Raw genomic sequence first — 17,346 nt, 5'->3', positions numbered from 1 at the left:
TGACCCATGTGTGTTTGGTGACAGCTAGAAACCTGAGAAGGGTGGGGGGAGGGCACTTTCCTGGCCAAAAGATGTAAGGAGCTCTCTGACACTGAGGCTGTCTTGTGACATGTCAGCAGTCTTGTTAGGGTAAGGATGGTAGACTGGGGACAAAGGTGGAGGGTATACCCCTCTCTAGGCAGGGGGATTAAGTGGATCAGAATAGTAACAGGTGTGGAAGCACTTGACACAGTGAAGGCTTTGCCAGTGCGTCCCTATTTTGGTCACCACTCCCAGCAGTGAATGCAATTCACTGGTGCCTTCCCTAAGTAAGGCTGACATGATAAAGGTGAGAAAAGACCCTTGCAGCCACCACACGCACCCAACAACCTGAATCTGGGTGGGAAGTAGAACTAGAAGGAACTGCAGCTCCTTTCTTACTTCCTCTCACAAGCTCCTCCACGTTGCCCCTCTCTTCTACCCTTCTGCTTCTACCCTCCTCTGGCTCTGCAGAGCTGAATGCATGTCAAAACTCCTACCACTTAACTAGTTGCATAGGCAAGCCAGTGCCACTAAGGAGGAGGTTTGCTTATGCTGCTATGATTGGCTCTCTGGCTTCACCCACACTGGGGCAGGGCAGGTCAGACTAGGGGACCCAGTGCCAGGGGATAGAGCTCTGCATCTTGGCAGGGCCACTGGGGAGGAGGGAAGGAGGAATGACCCAGGCATCCTAAGTCCATGGTTCTTCTCAGCCCAGAGGTGACAGGGAGAAGAAAGGAGGGGGAGGAAGGGTATAGAAGAATCAGGTGGTAAGGGAGGGTACAGAGGCCAGACAGAGGGAACTGGGTACCTCTCGGGACTGACACTTGGAATAGTCTGTAAGGAAAAAGAGGCCAAGGGCTGGCAAAGTCTGGGGCTCAGGATGAGGCAACAAACCAGAGGGCAGAGGGATCTCCAGGGGGCACAGAGGGCTCATGCTTTTGCAGTAGTGGTTCCATGGTGTTATTGGTGGCTCTCAGAGCATGTACCAGCCTGTTGGCCCATGGCTACCCTGTGGGGCAGAGTCCAGACAGGCAGCAGCAGGCTGGGACAGCTGTGGGCCCAGGGCACACTGGGGCTGCTGCAGTTTGTCACTTGGATGCCTCTCCACCTTTGTACCAGAGATCATGACCTACTTTTTATTAGCCCAGGCCATGCTCTTATTCTTGAGCTAGCTGTCAATTGCTAGAGCTTTTTGCCCTTCTTTGGGCTCTCATGCCCCTTGCTGTGGGCTGTAGTAGCCTAGCCAACATGCACCACGTCGGGGCCAAGGATGAAGCTTTCTTGCACTGTGCCACCCCGTGCTACTACTGCCGCCATGGGCTTCTGCATGAGCTGAGCTGTAGGCCATGTCTTGAGCTCACTGTGCTTCCTCAAGCCCTTGTGCATCCTATTCAGTCACCCTGCCCTTTAGCCTCCCACAGGGTACCTCCCTGTTCATCTGCAGCAGATGAAGTCTCCAGCAATTCTTAAGGGAAGAACACACCAGTTTTGGCCCCAAAATGCTGCATGTTCCTGTCTGCAGCACAGCTCCTGTGTTGCCTGCCCTCAACACATCTCAGCCGACACCCAGACTCTGGCCTGGTTTATTGCCCAAATCCAGGTGAGCAGCTCTGACTTCAGGTACAGACCACCCTTCTTCACCAGCACCAGAAAGGACCTGAGCCTCTTTCTCTGCCCTCAGGACCCTCCATTCCTAGAGGGCAGCTGGCTTCATTTCTGTTTGCTTTTTGGTGGCTGGCCAACAAGGGTATACCTTGACCTTGGTGTTATCAGCACCATGCTCTAACTAGGTGAAGTAACTGGCCAGCCTGGTTTCATTTCTAAGACAACTCGGGACAGAAATTTGCTACTCTGACCCCCTTGTGAGCCCACCTTCACAGCTACAATTCCTTATATCCCTACAGCTGGTTTGGGACCTTGGCTCAAAACTAGTCACCCCCCATCCCCCCCCCAAAAAAACCACACACAAAAGACCACATACTGATTTCATTTATATGAAATGTCTCAAAATAGACAAATCTATAGAAATAGAAAGCAGATTAGCGGTTGCCTAGGGCTAGGGGGTTTGGGAGAAAATGGAGGATGATGCTAAAAGGTATAGGGTTTCTTTTTGGGTGTCAAAAATGTTCTAAAATTGTAATAATGGTTGCATAATTCTGGGCCAGCCCATGGCTCACTGGGGAGAGTGTGGTGCTGATAACTCCAAGCCCACGGGTTCAGATCCCTATATAGGGATGGCCAGTTAGCTCACGTGGGAGAGCGTGGTGCTGACAACAACAAGTCAAGAGTTGGGATCCCCTTACCAGTCATATTTTAAGAAAAAAAAAAAAGGTTGCATAATTCTGTAAATATATTTTGAAATATTGTGCACTTTAAATGGGTAGATAGTATGGCGTGTGAATATCTCAATTAAGCTGCTACCCAAAACAAAACAAAACAAAACCCCAGAGCTGAAGCTCAGAGCTTTCCAGTATCTCCTCTGGGTCCTTGTTGAAAGGGAAAAGAAGCAGTTTGAAGGCTTGGGTTGGCCAATTCCGCCTTGTAGCAGACATTCATGTTTTCTGACCACCCATTATCTGAACGCCCTTCCAATACTTGAGATTGTCTCCCACAAATCTAGAGAGAAGACAGGGCCCACCACCCACCATATAAAAGACCAGATGTGCAGCTGGCCAGGTTGCTCAGTTGGTTAGAGGACAGCCTTGTAACACCAAGGTCAGAGGTTCAGATCCCCATACTGGCCAGCTGCCAAAAAGGAAAAAAAAAAAAAAAAAAAAAAAACCCCAAAAATCCAGATGCTGGCTTTTCAGCGCTCCCACTTCAACTATGTGATGGAGGCTTGGTTAATCAGAGCAAAGCAGTAGAGAAAGTGGACAGTACATTTTGTTGGCAGTGTGGTACCTTCATATCAACATTCCACCCCCTTCTCTCCAGCTTCATTGTGACTCTCGGTCCAATAGATAAGGTTTTTTTTTCAGGCAGAATCCATTCTTTGACTTTACAGTAGGATGACACACGTATCACTGGGGACCCAGTAGCCCTGGATTCCTCACTCTATCCTGGCAAGGCAGCTATAGCTCTACACTTACAATCACCAGGGGAAGAGCATCTTATCCTTTATCTTCCTTATGCTGCAGCTTCCATTTCTGTCCTAACTACATCTTTCACCCACCCCAGAAGCATCAAGCAATACATGTTGTAGCTTCAAATTCTACTTCTCTTTTCTTTATGTTAGGCTTTCTTTTTGTCAGGGGCACGGGGCACCCAAACCCTTGACTTTTGGTGTTATAACACCACATTCTAACCAACTGAGGTAACCGGCCAGACCCTAAGATGATAGACTTTCTAATGTTCTGTAGTTTCTTATGATTTATCTATCCTCCCCCAGCCAATTCTTTTTTTAATCCTTTTTGGGATTAACTGAGCTTACTGATTCTTAGGGTTCATAAACTTAATCAATTCTACAAAATTCTCAGCCTCTCTAAAATATTCTCTCCTTCTAGTTTTGTTTTTTTAACCAGCCAAATTTACCAGTGGGGGGATTGTATATCAACTTTATTGACACTAATGTTAAGTTCTGATAACCTGTGTAATTCTGATATGTATATCAAACCTTCTCATTCTACCTTCTGTTTTATAACCTCTTTTCCTTAGTTTTCTTTTCTCTGTATCTCTGTGCTCCATCTGTTTAACTTCTTCAGATCTACTTCCAGTTATTCTCCCTTTAGGGAGAAGTCTAATGGGCTGTGTAACAATAAAGCTTCTAACTTTGTATAGTACTTTTTCACTTTTAAAAGTGTATTTAGGGCCGGCCCGTGGCTCACTCGGGAGAGTGCGGTGCTGATAACACCAAGGCCACGGGTTCGGATCCCATATAGGGATGGCCGGTTAGCTCATTGGGTGAGCATGGTGCTGACAACACCAAGTTAAGGGTTAAGATCCCCTTACCGGTCCTCTTTTAAAAAAAAAAAAAAAAAAAAAAAAAAGGGCCGAGCCCGTGGCGCACTTGGTAGAGTGCTGCGCTGGGAGCGCAGCAACGCTCCCGCCGCAGGTTCGGATCCTATATAGGACTGACTAGTGCACTCATTGGCTGAGTGCCGGTCACGAAAAAACGACAAAAAAAAAAAAAAAAAAAAAAAAGTGTATTTAAATCCTTAATCCATTTTGAGTTGATTTTAGTATATGGTGAGAGGTATGAGTCTAGTTTCATGGATATCCTGCATATGGATATCCAGTTATCCCAGCACCACTTGCTAAAGAGGCAGTCCCTTCCCCAGTGAATAGGCTTGGTGCCTTTGTCAAAGATCAGATGGCAGTAAGTGTGTGGGTTGATTTCTGGATTCTCTATTCTATTCCATTGGTCAGTGTCTGTTTTTATGCCAGTACCATACTGTTTTGGTTATTATAGCTTTGTAGTATAGCTTAAGGTCGGGTAGTGTTATGCCTCCAGCTTTATTTTTTTTGCTGAGCATTGCTTTGGCTATGCGTGGTCTTTTATTATTCCATATAAATGTCTGGATAGTTCTTTCCATTTCTTAGAAAAATGTCTTTGGAATTTTGATGGGGATTGCACTGAATTTGTATATCACTTTGGGTAGTATGGACATTTTCATTATGTTGATTCTTCCAATCCAAGAGCATGGGATATCTTTCCATCTTCTTGTATCCTCTCTAATTTCTCTCAGCAGTGGTTTGTAGTTCTCATTATAGAGATTTTTCACATCCTTGGTTAACTCAATTCCTAAGTATTTTATTTTTTTGGTGGCTATTGCAACTTTACAAGAAAAAAACAAGCAACTCAATTAAAAAAAAGGGCAAAAGAGCTAAGTAGGCATTTCTCTAAGGAAGATATACAAATGGCCAACAGACATATGAAAAATGCTCAACATCACTCAGCATCTGGGAAATGCAAATCAAAACCACACTGAGATACCATCTAACCCCAGTTAGGATGGCTAAAATCCAAAAGACTCTGAACGATAAATGCAGGAGAGGTTGTGGAGAAAAAGGAACTCTCATACATTGTTGGTGGGACTGCAAAATGGTGCAGCCTCTATGGAAAATGGTATGGAGGTTCCTCAAACAATTGCAGATAGATCTACCATACGACCCAGCTATCCCACTGCTGGGAATATACCCAGAGGAATGGAAATCATCAAGTCGAAGGTATACCTGTTCCCCAATGTTCATCGCAGCACTCTTTACAATAGCCAAGAGTTGGAACCAGCCCAAATGTCCATCATCGGATGAGTGGATACGGAAAATGTGGTACATCTACACAATGGAATACTACTCAGCTATAAAAACGAATGAAATACTGCCATTTGCAACAACATGGATAGACCTTGAGAGAATTATATTAAGTGAAACGAGTCAGGCACAGAAAGAGAAATACCACATGTTCTCACTTATTGGTGGGAACTAAAAATTAATATATAAATTCACACACACACACACACAAAAAAACCGGGGGTGGGGGAAGAAGATATAACAACTACAATTACTTGAAGTTGACACGACAAGCAAACAGAAAGGACATTGTTGTGGGGGAGGGAGGAGAGGGAGGAGGGAGGGAGGTTTTGGTAAGGGGCAACAATAATCAGCCACAATGTATATCGACAAAATAAAATTTAAACAAAAAAAAAAAAAAAAAAAAAAAGAAAGACTAAAAAAAAAAAAATAAAAAAAATAAAATTTTAAAAAATAAATAAATAAATAAATTCTGACTAACTTGAAAAAAAAAGTGTATTTAAAAGTGAAATATAGTATTTTTTCACTCTTTAATCAAACCAGTTTTGTCCCTTTTGATATTCATTAATCATGCTTTATAAGTAAAACATTTATGTTTTGCATTTTATACTTCTAACATCTGTCTTTGTATGTCTGATTCTGATGTCCATTGTTCCTAATGACCCTTGCTCATGGTGGTTTCTTTCCTTGTGTACTTTGTATTTTAATTGTAAGCTCATATCCCTTGAAATTGTATCTGAAAATTCCTCAAGGCCTAGGTTTAAAGAACAATCATCTAGACAGAACTGCATTTGCTTCTACCAGGTGCCTACAGACACTACCAACCTGAGACCACTTTATTTTTTCTGAGACCACTTTAAACTAAGTTATTCACTTAATGATTTTCCAAGCTACATGGGTAGTATAAAGTCCAGTCCTAAACAGTATTGAGGGCCAGCTGAGCTTACATATTAGAGAGGAAACTTTATATCCCCACCTCCAATCTCCCCTTGCATCCAAAACCAAAGCCAAATAGGTGAGTTGTGGGACTGGTTCATCCTTTAAATGATCGTGTCATCTTTTGGGGGCCCAGATTTAAGAGGGGTCTTTGATCTGACTTCCCACTTTGTGAAAGCTTTAGACTTTGCTGCCTACCCCCAATATGTGGCCCACTAAAACAGTAGTTCTAGGCCACCCAGAAATCCCACAAAAAAAGCAGGATAATAAAAATGAGTATAAAGAATGTTTATGAAGTGCCTCCTACATAAAGTCCCAGCCCTGGGAGCCATGAACGGACTCTATGGCCTTCACTGGCCCCTTTTCTTCTGTATCAGAATCATCCGTTTAACGCAAGATGGGTAAAGAAAATGAGGACATGATGAACCATATCCAAGCAGAGGCAATGTGGCACGGCAGAAAGCTGAGCTGCTCCTTCTGTCCAGCCAAGAGCCCTCTAGTCTTCTCTGAGCCAACATAGTTCAAAGGCAACTGTGATCCTTGCCCTTGAACAAGAAAGAACCAGGAGAACGGGCCAAGCCCAATTCTATTTCCACAGATCCATGTCTCCCTGGGGCGGTGGCAGAACAGAGGACAGTTCCTTATTACTCTTTGCTCAAAGGAAGATGTCTCCTGTCCTTGCCTGCATTTCGGCGCCTCTTTCGACTCAAGAAGCTCTCTAGCTTCTTGCTGCGTTTCAGCTCCTTGAACTTCTCAGCTAGGGCCAACTGGCGCTGCTCAGCTACATGAAAGGGCAAAAGAAAGCTGGTGAGCAATAGGAAGCCCCCCTCTTTCCCTTTCCCAAGGTCAGTAACTCCCAGACATTATGCTGGGATACATAAGTTGTTTAGAGCTCACTGGTTTGTGCAAGCAAGCTGACTTTTTATATGATCCCAGTCTTACTCAATTCAACTGTGAGCTCCTTCTATGTGCTTCGCCCAGACATGAAGTGACAATCCCTGCCATAATCTAATTAAGGATACAAAACTGGTTGCAAATAACATCTCCCTACTATTTCTACTTTCCTCTAAGTTACCATGGGGTCCAGCCTTCACACTTTCCTTAAAGGAGCTCATGGACCCCCAACATAGTACACTGCCACTATGGCCTCCACACCCCTGTCCCTGTAACCAGACAGCAGTAGTTACACTCCACTCACATTTCTTCAAGAAGTATGGCCGATGGCCCTGCTGGGCCTGAGCCCGCCGCTCCTGCTTCAGGGCCAGGCGCAGCTCCTGCTGCCGCTTTCTTTCTTGCTGTGCCATTTCTTGCTGCTCCTGAGGAGCAAAGACGAGATGGAATGAGATGGGTGAACTGGAGGGACTGTAAATCACCTCCTGCCTTTAACTGCGCTCACCACCCACCTGCAATTATTACCCACTTACCATTCGCTGAAGCAGCTGCTGCAGTTTCTCATGCTCCTCCCCTGAACGGTGCTTCTTCAACTGTTTTTTCACAAGCTCCACACCGAAAATGAATATGATGGTTAGCATTCACTAAATATTAGCTGAAATTTTGTGCCAAACATTACTCTAAGAGATTCACATATATGAACTGGATAACACTATGAGACAGAAATTATTACCCTTTTTATGTCAGAAAACTAAAGCAAGGGCCAGCCCATGGCTCACTCAGGAGAGTGCGGTGCTGATAACACCAAGGCCACGGGTTCGGATCCTATATACGGATGGCTGTTTAGCTCACTGGCTGAGCGTGGTGCTGACAATACCAAGCCAAGGGTTAAGATCCCTTTACCGGTCATCTTTAAAAAAAAAAAAAGAAAAAGAAAAAAGAAAACTAAAGCAGAAAGATTAAATAACTTGCAGATGATTACACAGCTAGTAAAATGATGAGCCAGGATTTGATTATAAGAACCAAATTAGTGAAAGTTAAACATGGCCACCACCTTCCTGCTCCCCTCTGCCCAACTCTCTGTGTCCTAGTTTCCCATCCCCTAAAAGTCCCCACAGACCAGTTTCATAAGGCATACCTCCTTCTCTTTGGCTCGGATGTCATTCAAGAATTGATACGTTTTGTCAAACACTTCAGGATTATATTCCCCTGACAGATCATCAAAGCGGGGGTCCCGGGCCACCTTTTGAGAGAACAGAGAGAATATAAAACTGTTCAGAAAATATAAAACTGTTCAGTCTCCCTGCACTGAGAAAGTGTTTCCTGCCTCTTCCTCACCTTTTTACTGATGGGGACGACCTGACGTAAAAATGGCACTCGGGCCTTGGCTGACATTTCCAGAGGCCTATGGAGAAATTAAAGGACAAGTCAAGGAGACCAGTCTTGGTCAAAGGCTTTGCACCTGCCGCCCAACAAAAGAGACACCTATTCAAGGTCTCAGGTATCCTCCAACTCCTAGGACAGGCCTTGCTCCTCACCTGTGCTTATCTGCAACACATGCATTTTGGACTGGTGGTCTAGAATCTTGCTTCTTATTGCTGTTTCCAGCTACCAATTGTTTGTATGTCTTAATCCCCACTTGGCTCTGCAATTCCAACAGCTCCTCAAATGACATGTTAGATGTGTCTGCGGGAGGTGGGAGGGACACACAACTCAGCTCGGCACCTCCTACTGCAGAAAAGACATCATCCCATCCCCATTCCTCAGGGAGCTGATCTTTTCCAATATCCCCATCAGACTAATCATCACTACAACTCCCAGGCAGCACAGGTTGTAATGGTGCTAGGCTGACACCTAACTCCCCAACTGTTTCAGCTACCTGGGGCATCATCTTGCTAAGGAAGGTGTTAAGGTCTGAGGTGGACCAAGCCATAGTCCCTTCTTTTTTTACCCTTTCTTTTAAATTATTCCTTCACAGGTTTCCCCACAAGGGCCTCTTTGTCTCCTTTGCTTGGTTATCATCGCCAACATGCTGGTTCATACTCCCAACATCTCTCACCTCTATCAGTGCACTTGCCTCTTTAACTGGTCTCCCAACCTCCATTCTCACACCTCTCAAAGCCATGCTACCTACTTTTTTTTTTTTTTTTTTTTTAAAGATGACCGGTAAGGGGATCTTAACCCTTGACTTGGTGTTGTCAGCACCAAGCTCACCCAGTGAGCAAACCGGCCATCCCTATATGGGATCCGAACCCGTGGCCTTGGTGTTATCAGCACCACACTCTCCCGAGTGAGCCACAGGCTGGCCCCATGCTACCTACTTTTGCTGAGAGAGGCACTGAAAATGAAATCTGATCTTATCACTCCACACATAAACTTCAGATGTCATCCCTGTCTTGAAACTCTCCAGTGTCTTCCAGCTTGTTCAGAGTAAAAGCCATACATCTCATAACGGCCTGAAAACACCCATGTGACCTGGCCCCCTTAAACATCTCTAATCTCATCTCCTGATAATCTCCTTCTCACTCCTCTCAAGTCCACTGGCCTCTTACTAGTTCCTGAGCAGGAAGGTATGTTCCCGCCTCAGTTCCTCTGCACCTGACGTTGTCTCTGCTTGGTACACTTCTCCCAGATATACAAGGGTACTTCAAAAAGTTCATGGAAAAATAGAATGAAAAGATAATATGAAACTTTCCATAACCCTTTTGGTACCCTCGTATGCACTGCTTGTTCCCTCATATTCTTCAAGCCTTTGCTCAAATGTCAAATTCCCAGCAAGGCCTTCTCTACCTTATTTAAAACTGCAACCCGTACCCTACTTTATTTCTCTCCATAGCCCTTATCTTTTTAAAAAATTGAGATATAACTAATATAACATAAAATTCACCCTTTTAAGATGTACAATTCGGTGTTTTATTGTCTTTTAATGTAGTAACATACTTATTTGTCTTTTTTTAAAAATTGACCTTTCTAAAAGGTAAGCTCCATGAGGACAGTTTTTTTTTTTTAATATTATCAGAGGTAATTTATTTTATTTATTTATTAATTTTTAATTTTTATTTTTTTTTGTCTTTTACGTGACCAGTACTCAGCCAGTGAGTGCACCGGCCAGTCCTATATAGGATCCGAACCCGCGGCGGGAGCGTCGCTGCGCTCCCAGTGCTGCACTCTCCCGAGTGCGCCACGGGCTCGGTCCGAGGACAAGAGTTTTTACCTGCATTATTCACTACTGTATCTCCAGAACCCAGAATCGTGCCTGCACATAGTAGATGCTCAATGAGTCTGCAAGATCTGTCGAATACCGACCTACTAAGCTCTCCCCAGCAACCCATGCGCTCGCCTGACTCCGTACTATTACTCATGTGTTTCCCTTTCCCGAAAACCCCCCTACTTTGAAGAAACTATCCGGCTGTCCTAATCCCGGAAGCACCCCTCTCAATTCCCGCTTCCGTAGCACTAGGGGTGCTCCAGTCTTGGCCTCTTTAGGAGAACTTGGCAGTCTCACCCGACCGCGAGACGAGCTCCTGGAAGCACCCCTCCCGACCCCCGGCCCCGTGCCTTCATTCCTTGGCAGGTCGCGGGCCGCGGCCCCGGGTTCCGGGCCGCCGTCGTCTTCCCTGCCGTCCCCGGCCCTACGGGGGGGTCGGGCCGCGACCCCAGCACGGCGGTTCCTTCGCGGCATCCGCTAGTACAGCGATCCGAGGGCGAATGGCGCCACTTCCGCTCGCGGCGGCTCCCGACCCGCCTCTTCCGGTGTTCCCGGGAGGCCGAGTTTCAACATGATGGTGAATGAGCAGAAAACACCGACTGCGCTGCCCGAGGGAGAGCCCGCTCCGGGGAGAACGTCGCAGCCTCTGCACGAGTCGCACGGCGCTGTACTCCGCGCCCGAGGAGCTGGGGCCAGGCCTTGTTGGCATTTAGTTTCCCAGTACTCTTGGCTGAGAAGCCAAAACCTCAGGGGCGCCTCCCCAGCACCCTGCCCCCACCGTAAACTCTTGCTATCACCACCGCATTTCACAAAAACACATCACACGTTTGGACGTTTTAATTCATTTTTATAAAATCTGAGCTGGCTGAGCTTCAGGGTACAGCAACAGCTCAGGGAAGGGCGGGATTACCTGCTGGTCCCCGCCTCCCCACTCGGGGAGAAGGAGGTTTCACGCCAACAGCTGCAACTCCTCTCAGCTCCCAGCCAAGGCTCATGGCTCAAGCAGGGGGAGGGGTGGGCTTAGGAGTAGGGGGAAGCTCCTGAGGCTCAGACACTGCTTGCTTCTCCCTTCTCCCCATTCGCTTCCCTTCCCAGCAGAGCCTGGCTGGCCTGGGGCAGAACAGAGGCCCAGGAGCAGTCGGAAGGAGGTGGATCGGGACAGAGCACCAAGGGGAAGGGGCCCTCGGCCCAAGGGGGGGAGGAACCTCACCCTCCCTCCCTACAGCTCCCCACTGAATTCACAGCACAGAAAACACCTCTAGTCCAACAACTCCACGTGGAGGTATACGGAGTTCAGGGTCCAAAGGGGCAGGCAGGTGAGAGATGGGCAGGGACAGTGAAGACAACAGCAGGCTCAGGAGGGGAAGTAGCAGAAATTTGCTCCTACCCATGGGAGGAGACGATGGGGCGACTGATATTGCTGTTGGTGGTCATGGCATTCAGCTCCCACCTGAAAGGCCAAAAATAACAGGAAGGACAGAAGGGGAAGCCCCCATCCCAAGCCCAGAATTGTCTGCACAAATGTATGAACACACCAATCCCTCCAACTTCCTAAAGCTCACCCACCCACAGCTACCTCTTCCTTATAGCCCTACTAGGTTTAACAATCAGAACCCACCCACCACCAAATCCAATACTACCCACTCCTCCACCTCCAAGCTCATGTGGATTTCCTGTTTATGTTTATATTCTTGCGTCCAAGCACCTGGGATCTGTGTACGCATCTCAGTAAACATCCCAACCTCCCTTTCTTGCTCTGCTCAGATCCAACCAGACAGCTCCTCCATCTTACCCCCACCAAGAATGCCCATTTTTGCTCCCAATTCCCATCCTTTTAAGGACTCAGCTCTCCTATCCTCCCTGAGGCCTTCCCCATCCATCCCACCATATTAAAACTAAATTTCTCTCTTTTCGACAATTCTTTAATTCCACAAAGATTTACCAAGTACCTCCTCATGCGAAGACCCTAAACTTAGTATTAGGTACTTTGCACATGTGACAATCATGGGCCAGTCTGGGATCTATCAGTGCAGCCTTGTACACTCTTGTCACCAAATGCTGAACACACAGACCCTCAGCAAGTAAGAGTTAAACTGAACCGATAAATACAAGGTGACGGTATGTCTCAGAATGGCCCCGAAGGACAAAATTATACACAAAGTAACTTGTGGTGCTTGATTTAAACCTAAGAAAGGAATTCAAAGCAAAGTGGCCAGGACCTCCCTTTATTCCAGAACTAATGTGATTGAGAGGCTCCTAAATTTGTCCTTACTTTGCAGCTAGGTTCTAAGATTTAATCAAGCATTCTCAGCATGTTAAAAACAACTGTGCAAGCTCAGACCTCAGGCTTTTGAAAAACTGGATTTTTTTTTTTTCATATGATCTACAACAGTTTTATATGATGGCTGTAACTTCACCTCCTTCCATCTCACTCCCAACAAGTACACTACATCTCCAGCAGACCAAAAATACCCATTTCCTCCATACTGAGACCAAGGTCATGCCTGTGGTGCTCACTCACCCTCAACCAATCTCTCTTTTACAACCACTCCCTGTACCTGATATCATGGGGCAAACAGGACTGGTCCAGGTTATACTGAATCACGGCCAGTTTGCACAGAGTCTTCAGACTAGGGCCTTTAAAGGAAGAGTTGGGGAAGATGATCAAAGCCAAAGAAAGGGTCCAGTCCTGGATATCACCACCCAAAGACAGAGACCCTGATGTCAGGAAAACTTCAAGAATAACTGTACTTACTAAAGTCCAAAATGTGTAAATCAGAATGATCTATGAGGTCAAATTCATCTCCCAGGCCTTCCTCAGGAGATGGACTGTAGGGATTAAAAGAGTTGAATGTAGGAGGAAAATCTACCCACAAGACCCTCTTGCTCAAATACCTCCCACTCTCCTCTTCGTCACAAACTTAGGTCCTTCCCTGAGCCCTCCCCTCTTTCCTCCTAACCTGGTACCCCCAAAGAGGACAATCTTGTCACCAACAATACAGCAGCACTGGCGCCGGCGGGGACATGGCCCCTTCCCCTTCGGTTCAATCTTTTTCCAGGTAAAGGACACTTAAAGAGAAGTTTATATAGAAGTTCAATACCTGCCCAGGCCAGATATCTTCTCCATCCCTCATCCCCTCACCTACTCAGGATTATTCTCTTCTTTTCCTCCCACCTCAATTGCTCTTTGTTTCTCCCCTAAAGGCAGTGCTCTTTACCAGGGTTAAACTTCCAGAGGTCATGGAAGTGCCGGTTCAGCCTTGCATTATAGCCACCAAAGATGTACAGTTCCCCATTGTAACCAACTGGAAGGAGAGAGGAATGTCAAGAGTGTGAGGAGAGCAGGATGGGATTCCACAGGGAAACAACAGACACTCACAGGCTGAGTGGCTTCGGCGCCCCTCGGGCAGCACTGGAGTGGGAGGACAGTCCAGCCAGGCCTCAGTTCTGGTGTCAAAGACGCGAATGCGGTTGCAGTAAATCTCATTGTTAGAATGGAATGGCCCAAAGCGGTCAGCACGGCCCCCAAAGACATACATGTGACTGCCCAGCATTGTGGCTGAGTGGAAGTCCCTCCAGCGTGCTGGATTGCCCTGGGCAGGGGTAGAGAGATGGGGGGAGGGATCAGCACAAAAGTTGGAAGGGGATCTGCTCTCAATGAACTTCCTATGATTTCTTCAATGGATGGTGGGGATTTGGGAGAAAGAAGAAAGGGCAGACCTTCGTACAGATAAGGGTCCATGTCATGGTGCTGGTATCCAGCTTGTGAATGTCATTGGAAAAGCAGTCTGCCTGAGTGGAAAAAGATAGGAAGGAAGAGGGGACCAATGGTCACTCTCTGACCCTCCATCTCTCCCCTTAAAACCTGAAAATAAGCTAAAGCCACCCATTCAACCACTCTAAATTCCCCTTCCTCTTTCTCATTCCCACCCTAAACCTCTAGTTTCTTCTCAGACTTACCAGTTGCTCGTAGCCCCCAAAAATGTACATGATCTTGCCCAGGACACAAGCCGAATGTCCATCCCGGGCCCCAGGAACTGTTCCTGACACTCGGGGTGTGGACCACTTGTGAGTATCTGAAGGAAGTAAGAGAATGGCCCAGGTAAGCAACCTCTGACATTCTCTCCTAAACCCTGGGGTGCCCTATTCCCCAGCTCTCCCAGCCCCTCCATGCCTCTCCCAGGCCCCTGAGGCACCATTTGGCAGAACACAGCCTCTCTGAGACCCATACTCACTGACATCAAAGGCATAGAGCACATTGCAGGCCCCTTCGGTGTCATTCCGCCCGCCCCAAAGGAAGACTGTGTCGTCGATGAGGACGGTTGAGTGTCCATACCGCATGTAGGGTACCAAAGGAGTCTGCCCACGAATGGCAGGCCTCACTGGGGGCAGCTTTGTCCAACGCAAGGACACTGTGGGCACAGCTCTACTCAGCCCTGGGAACTTCCCTCCAGGCTGTCCACATTTTCCCAAACCAGATATTCAACCCCAATCCCCCTGGCCACAGAGACCACAGAAACCTCATCCAGCCACCCGTTCCCTCCCTGATGTGGGCACCCAGGGACGATCCCAGCATTGGCTTACCTGCATTGAAAATATGCACATCTATCTGGCGCAGTGTCTCATAGTCTTCACCAGAGCAGTAACCCCCGAAGGAGTATACCCGGTGCCCAACAGCCACTGCAGCATGGTTCACCCTGCGGGGCCCGCCCTCCAGGTGCACTGTCCACCGTAACATCCCCTGGGCCACTGGTTACAGCAACATGCCCCCCCGGCACGGCCTGCTGCCTCTGCTACCTGCACACAAGTCAGGGCCACGAGCTCCTCAGGCAAGGCTTCTGCCAGACTCACCGTGACTCCGCCCAGGACCAGCCTTTGCCTCCAAGTGTCACCCTGGTGGCCCTCCCACACCACCCCTCTGCAGGGACACTAGTCACAGCTTAGGTGGCTGGCTCTGCCCCAGGGGAGCTACTGAGGTCAGGGAACTAGCCCTGGCCCTGTGTTCTCCAGCAGCAAAGGGTGGGGCCACTCCGACCTGATTGTCAGCTCAGAATCTGCTGATCATGGTTGCCCCTACTCATGTAGGCTCCACCCTGTTCCAGCTTGGCACGAGCTCTAAGCCCCCTTCCCAGGCTGGGTGTATTCTCTTGTCCCTGATTCTGTTCTGCTTACAGCCACCTCTCTAAGAATCTCTGTGCTCTTTACGGTGGGGAAAGGGATCTCAAAATACTCACAGCTATTAATAGCCCAGCCAGCCCCAAACAGTCCATTGAAACCTGGCATGGGTACTTCAAAGAAGAAAAGCTTTTAGGCTTTTATACTGGAACAGCCCTCCTACCCAGGACAGGGCGGCATTGATCCAGGATAGAGACCTCCATGTTACCATGGTTGGTGAGCCCCTCAGAGAGGACTCTTGTCAAGCTGAGCTGTTGTCATCAGGACCCCCCACAGGCACAGGGAGTTCCTTTGACAGCTATGCCTGGTATGCTGCCAGGACTTGGAACTTAAGCCGGGATTGGTGGGGTGGGGGTGGGGAGAAGGGGTTTTCTCCTCCTGCCACTTCCCCAGTCCTGCCACTGTGGTAGAGAACAAGCCATTTCCAGTAGCTCTTCCCCTGCCTGGGTCGCTGACAGGTGGACACAGGTAGGGGTGTGCACTGGAAAGGGGAAGGGAAGCAAAAATGCTCTTGGACAGGACAAGAGAAAGAACCAAGCATGAGAGATAATCGTCTTTTAATTTGCCAAGCTAGTGATATGGGTATATTTGAGGGCTCTTTTAGGCAAATCTTCTTGCAACTGGCAATGCCTTTGCTGGCAGACACCTGCTGGGTTTGGGTGGCTCATCTGCTCCCTGCACAAGAAGCCCTGGAAGAAGAGCTAGGCAGAACCTCAGGCACGAAAAAAGCTCAAATAAGGGAGGCCCCTTGCAGGAAAGAGACATGGCTTTCAGCTGGCTTGCCAGCCCTACACATCCAACCTCCCCCAACCCCACACCCCATGCTTTAAATAGCAACCCTGCCCAACTTGAAATAGCCCCAGCAGGAAGCTACTCTCACTTCATTACTCCTTCCAATCCAAAATATCTTGGATATGGACTTGGAGGGATAGTTAGGAGGTTGAAGGGCTTAGGAATGGAAGTCCTTAATCTTACCTCATAGCCTCTACTCCCCCCTTTAGATATGTCAAGGTAAAATTAAAAATGCACAGAAGAGATCAGCAATCCCAGCCAAAGGTGGAGAAAGAATCTTAGCTTCTCCATCAGGACAACTCCAACTCAAGAAGAATAAGCCTCCAGGGGCTCCTCTTACCTATGGGTCTCCCTGATCCTCTATCACTACAGCATTTCCAAGCTTCTTCGCTTCCCTTAATGTATCTACCCCCCACCCCCGGCCTCTTGAAATTTTCACTCTCCATTTCTGGACCTTCTTGATCTCCTGAGAGCTTTGCAGTCTTTTCATTTTTCTTTCTCCCACCACTCCATGGACAGCCCTCCATTTTCCCACCTCCCCTGAGGGAAGAAAAACTAATATACATTGACTCCTTTCAGCCACAGATATTCCTCCGTGAGTATGACTCTATGTCTGCCATCCCGGTCTCCCCTCCCAACCACACCAGACACCCCCCCCACACCCCTTATGCTCAACTTCTGGTTCTCCTCATAACCCAATCTTCGTTCCGGTTTCCTTCAGTGCCTCCTCCAGCCATCAAGTCTCTCCCACCCGTCTTCTCTCCATCCTCCCCCAGCCCTTCTTTCCCCATTAACACTCTCCTTTCCCATCATCCCCCTAGTTACCTCCCCTCCTCCACGACTCCAGCTCTAGGCATGGGCGTCCCAGCCCCCCCAATTCTTCCTTGCCCCTCAACCCTCCCAGGCTACCTGCCAGGCCGGGCCGGGGCGGGGCCGCGGGTCTTCGCGCTGCCTACAGCCTAGAACCCGTTGCGAGCCAACCGACACTTCGGTCGCCAACGAGATAAACACTACCAGTCTCCGTCCTTCCGGCGGGCAGCTGCGCGCGCATGTGCAGTCGGGGCTAAGTACAG

General features: G+C 47.9%; 1 protein-coding gene across 3 annotated transcripts; it reads right to left on the bottom strand.

Moving 5' to 3' along the window:
• Positions 1 to 6,480: 6,480 nt before the first annotated feature.
• On the bottom strand, positions 6,481 to 17,307 carry LOC134378545 (kelch domain-containing protein 3). Of its 3 annotated transcripts, XM_063097756.1 has the most exons (15): positions 17,183 to 17,307; positions 14,891 to 15,103; positions 14,542 to 14,718; positions 14,267 to 14,382; positions 14,027 to 14,098; positions 13,686 to 13,899; positions 13,525 to 13,611; positions 13,267 to 13,375; positions 13,062 to 13,135; positions 8,637 to 8,784; positions 8,437 to 8,503; positions 8,237 to 8,341; positions 7,632 to 7,706; positions 7,406 to 7,523; positions 6,481 to 6,988 (listed from the first exon to the last, which is right to left on the bottom strand). In XM_063097756.1, the coding sequence occupies exons 2-15, from the start codon at positions 15,042 to 15,044 to the stop codon at positions 6,852 to 6,854; spliced, it is 1,653 nt and encodes a 550-aa protein (XP_062953826.1). In that variant the 5' UTR covers positions 15,045 to 15,103; positions 17,183 to 17,307; the 3' UTR covers positions 6,481 to 6,851. The 3 variants fall into 3 exon arrangements, with proteins under 3 accessions (XP_062953826.1, XP_062953825.1, XP_062953824.1); XM_063097754.1 differs by lacking the exons at positions 6,481 to 6,988; positions 7,406 to 7,523; positions 7,632 to 7,706; ... (1 more) ...; positions 8,437 to 8,503; positions 8,637 to 8,784 and adding exons at positions 11,323 to 11,756; positions 12,865 to 12,943; XM_063097755.1 differs by lacking the exons at positions 13,062 to 13,135; positions 13,267 to 13,375; positions 13,525 to 13,611; ... (4 more) ...; positions 14,891 to 15,103; positions 17,183 to 17,307 and adding an exon at positions 10,657 to 10,830.
• Between the last annotated feature and the right edge of the window lie 39 nt (positions 17,308 to 17,346).

Source organism: Cynocephalus volans, chromosome 5 (genome assembly GCF_027409185.1).
Source record: "Cynocephalus volans isolate mCynVol1 chromosome 5, mCynVol1.pri, whole genome shotgun sequence".
In the NCBI taxonomy this organism is placed as follows: Eukaryota; Metazoa; Chordata; class Mammalia; order Dermoptera; family Cynocephalidae; genus Cynocephalus; species Cynocephalus volans.
The sequence above is the reverse complement of the archived record's forward strand: the minus strand, read 5'-3'. Positions and strand labels throughout refer to the sequence as shown.

Bases quoted from the DNA above. Each gene is read 5' to 3' on its own strand.
- LOC134378545 (XM_063097756.1), bottom strand. From the start codon at position 15,044: ATGTTACGGTGGACAGTGCACCTGGAGGGCGGGCCCCGCAGGGTGAAC. The intron at 14,383-14,541 runs GTGAGTATGGGT...TACTTCCTTCAG, and splicing joins GCTCTATGCCTTTGATGTCA to ATACTCACAAGTGGTCCACA. The intron at 13,612-13,685 runs GTGAGTGTCTGT...CTCTCCTTCCAG, and splicing joins GCGCCGAAGCCACTCAGCCT to TTGGTTACAATGGGGAACTG.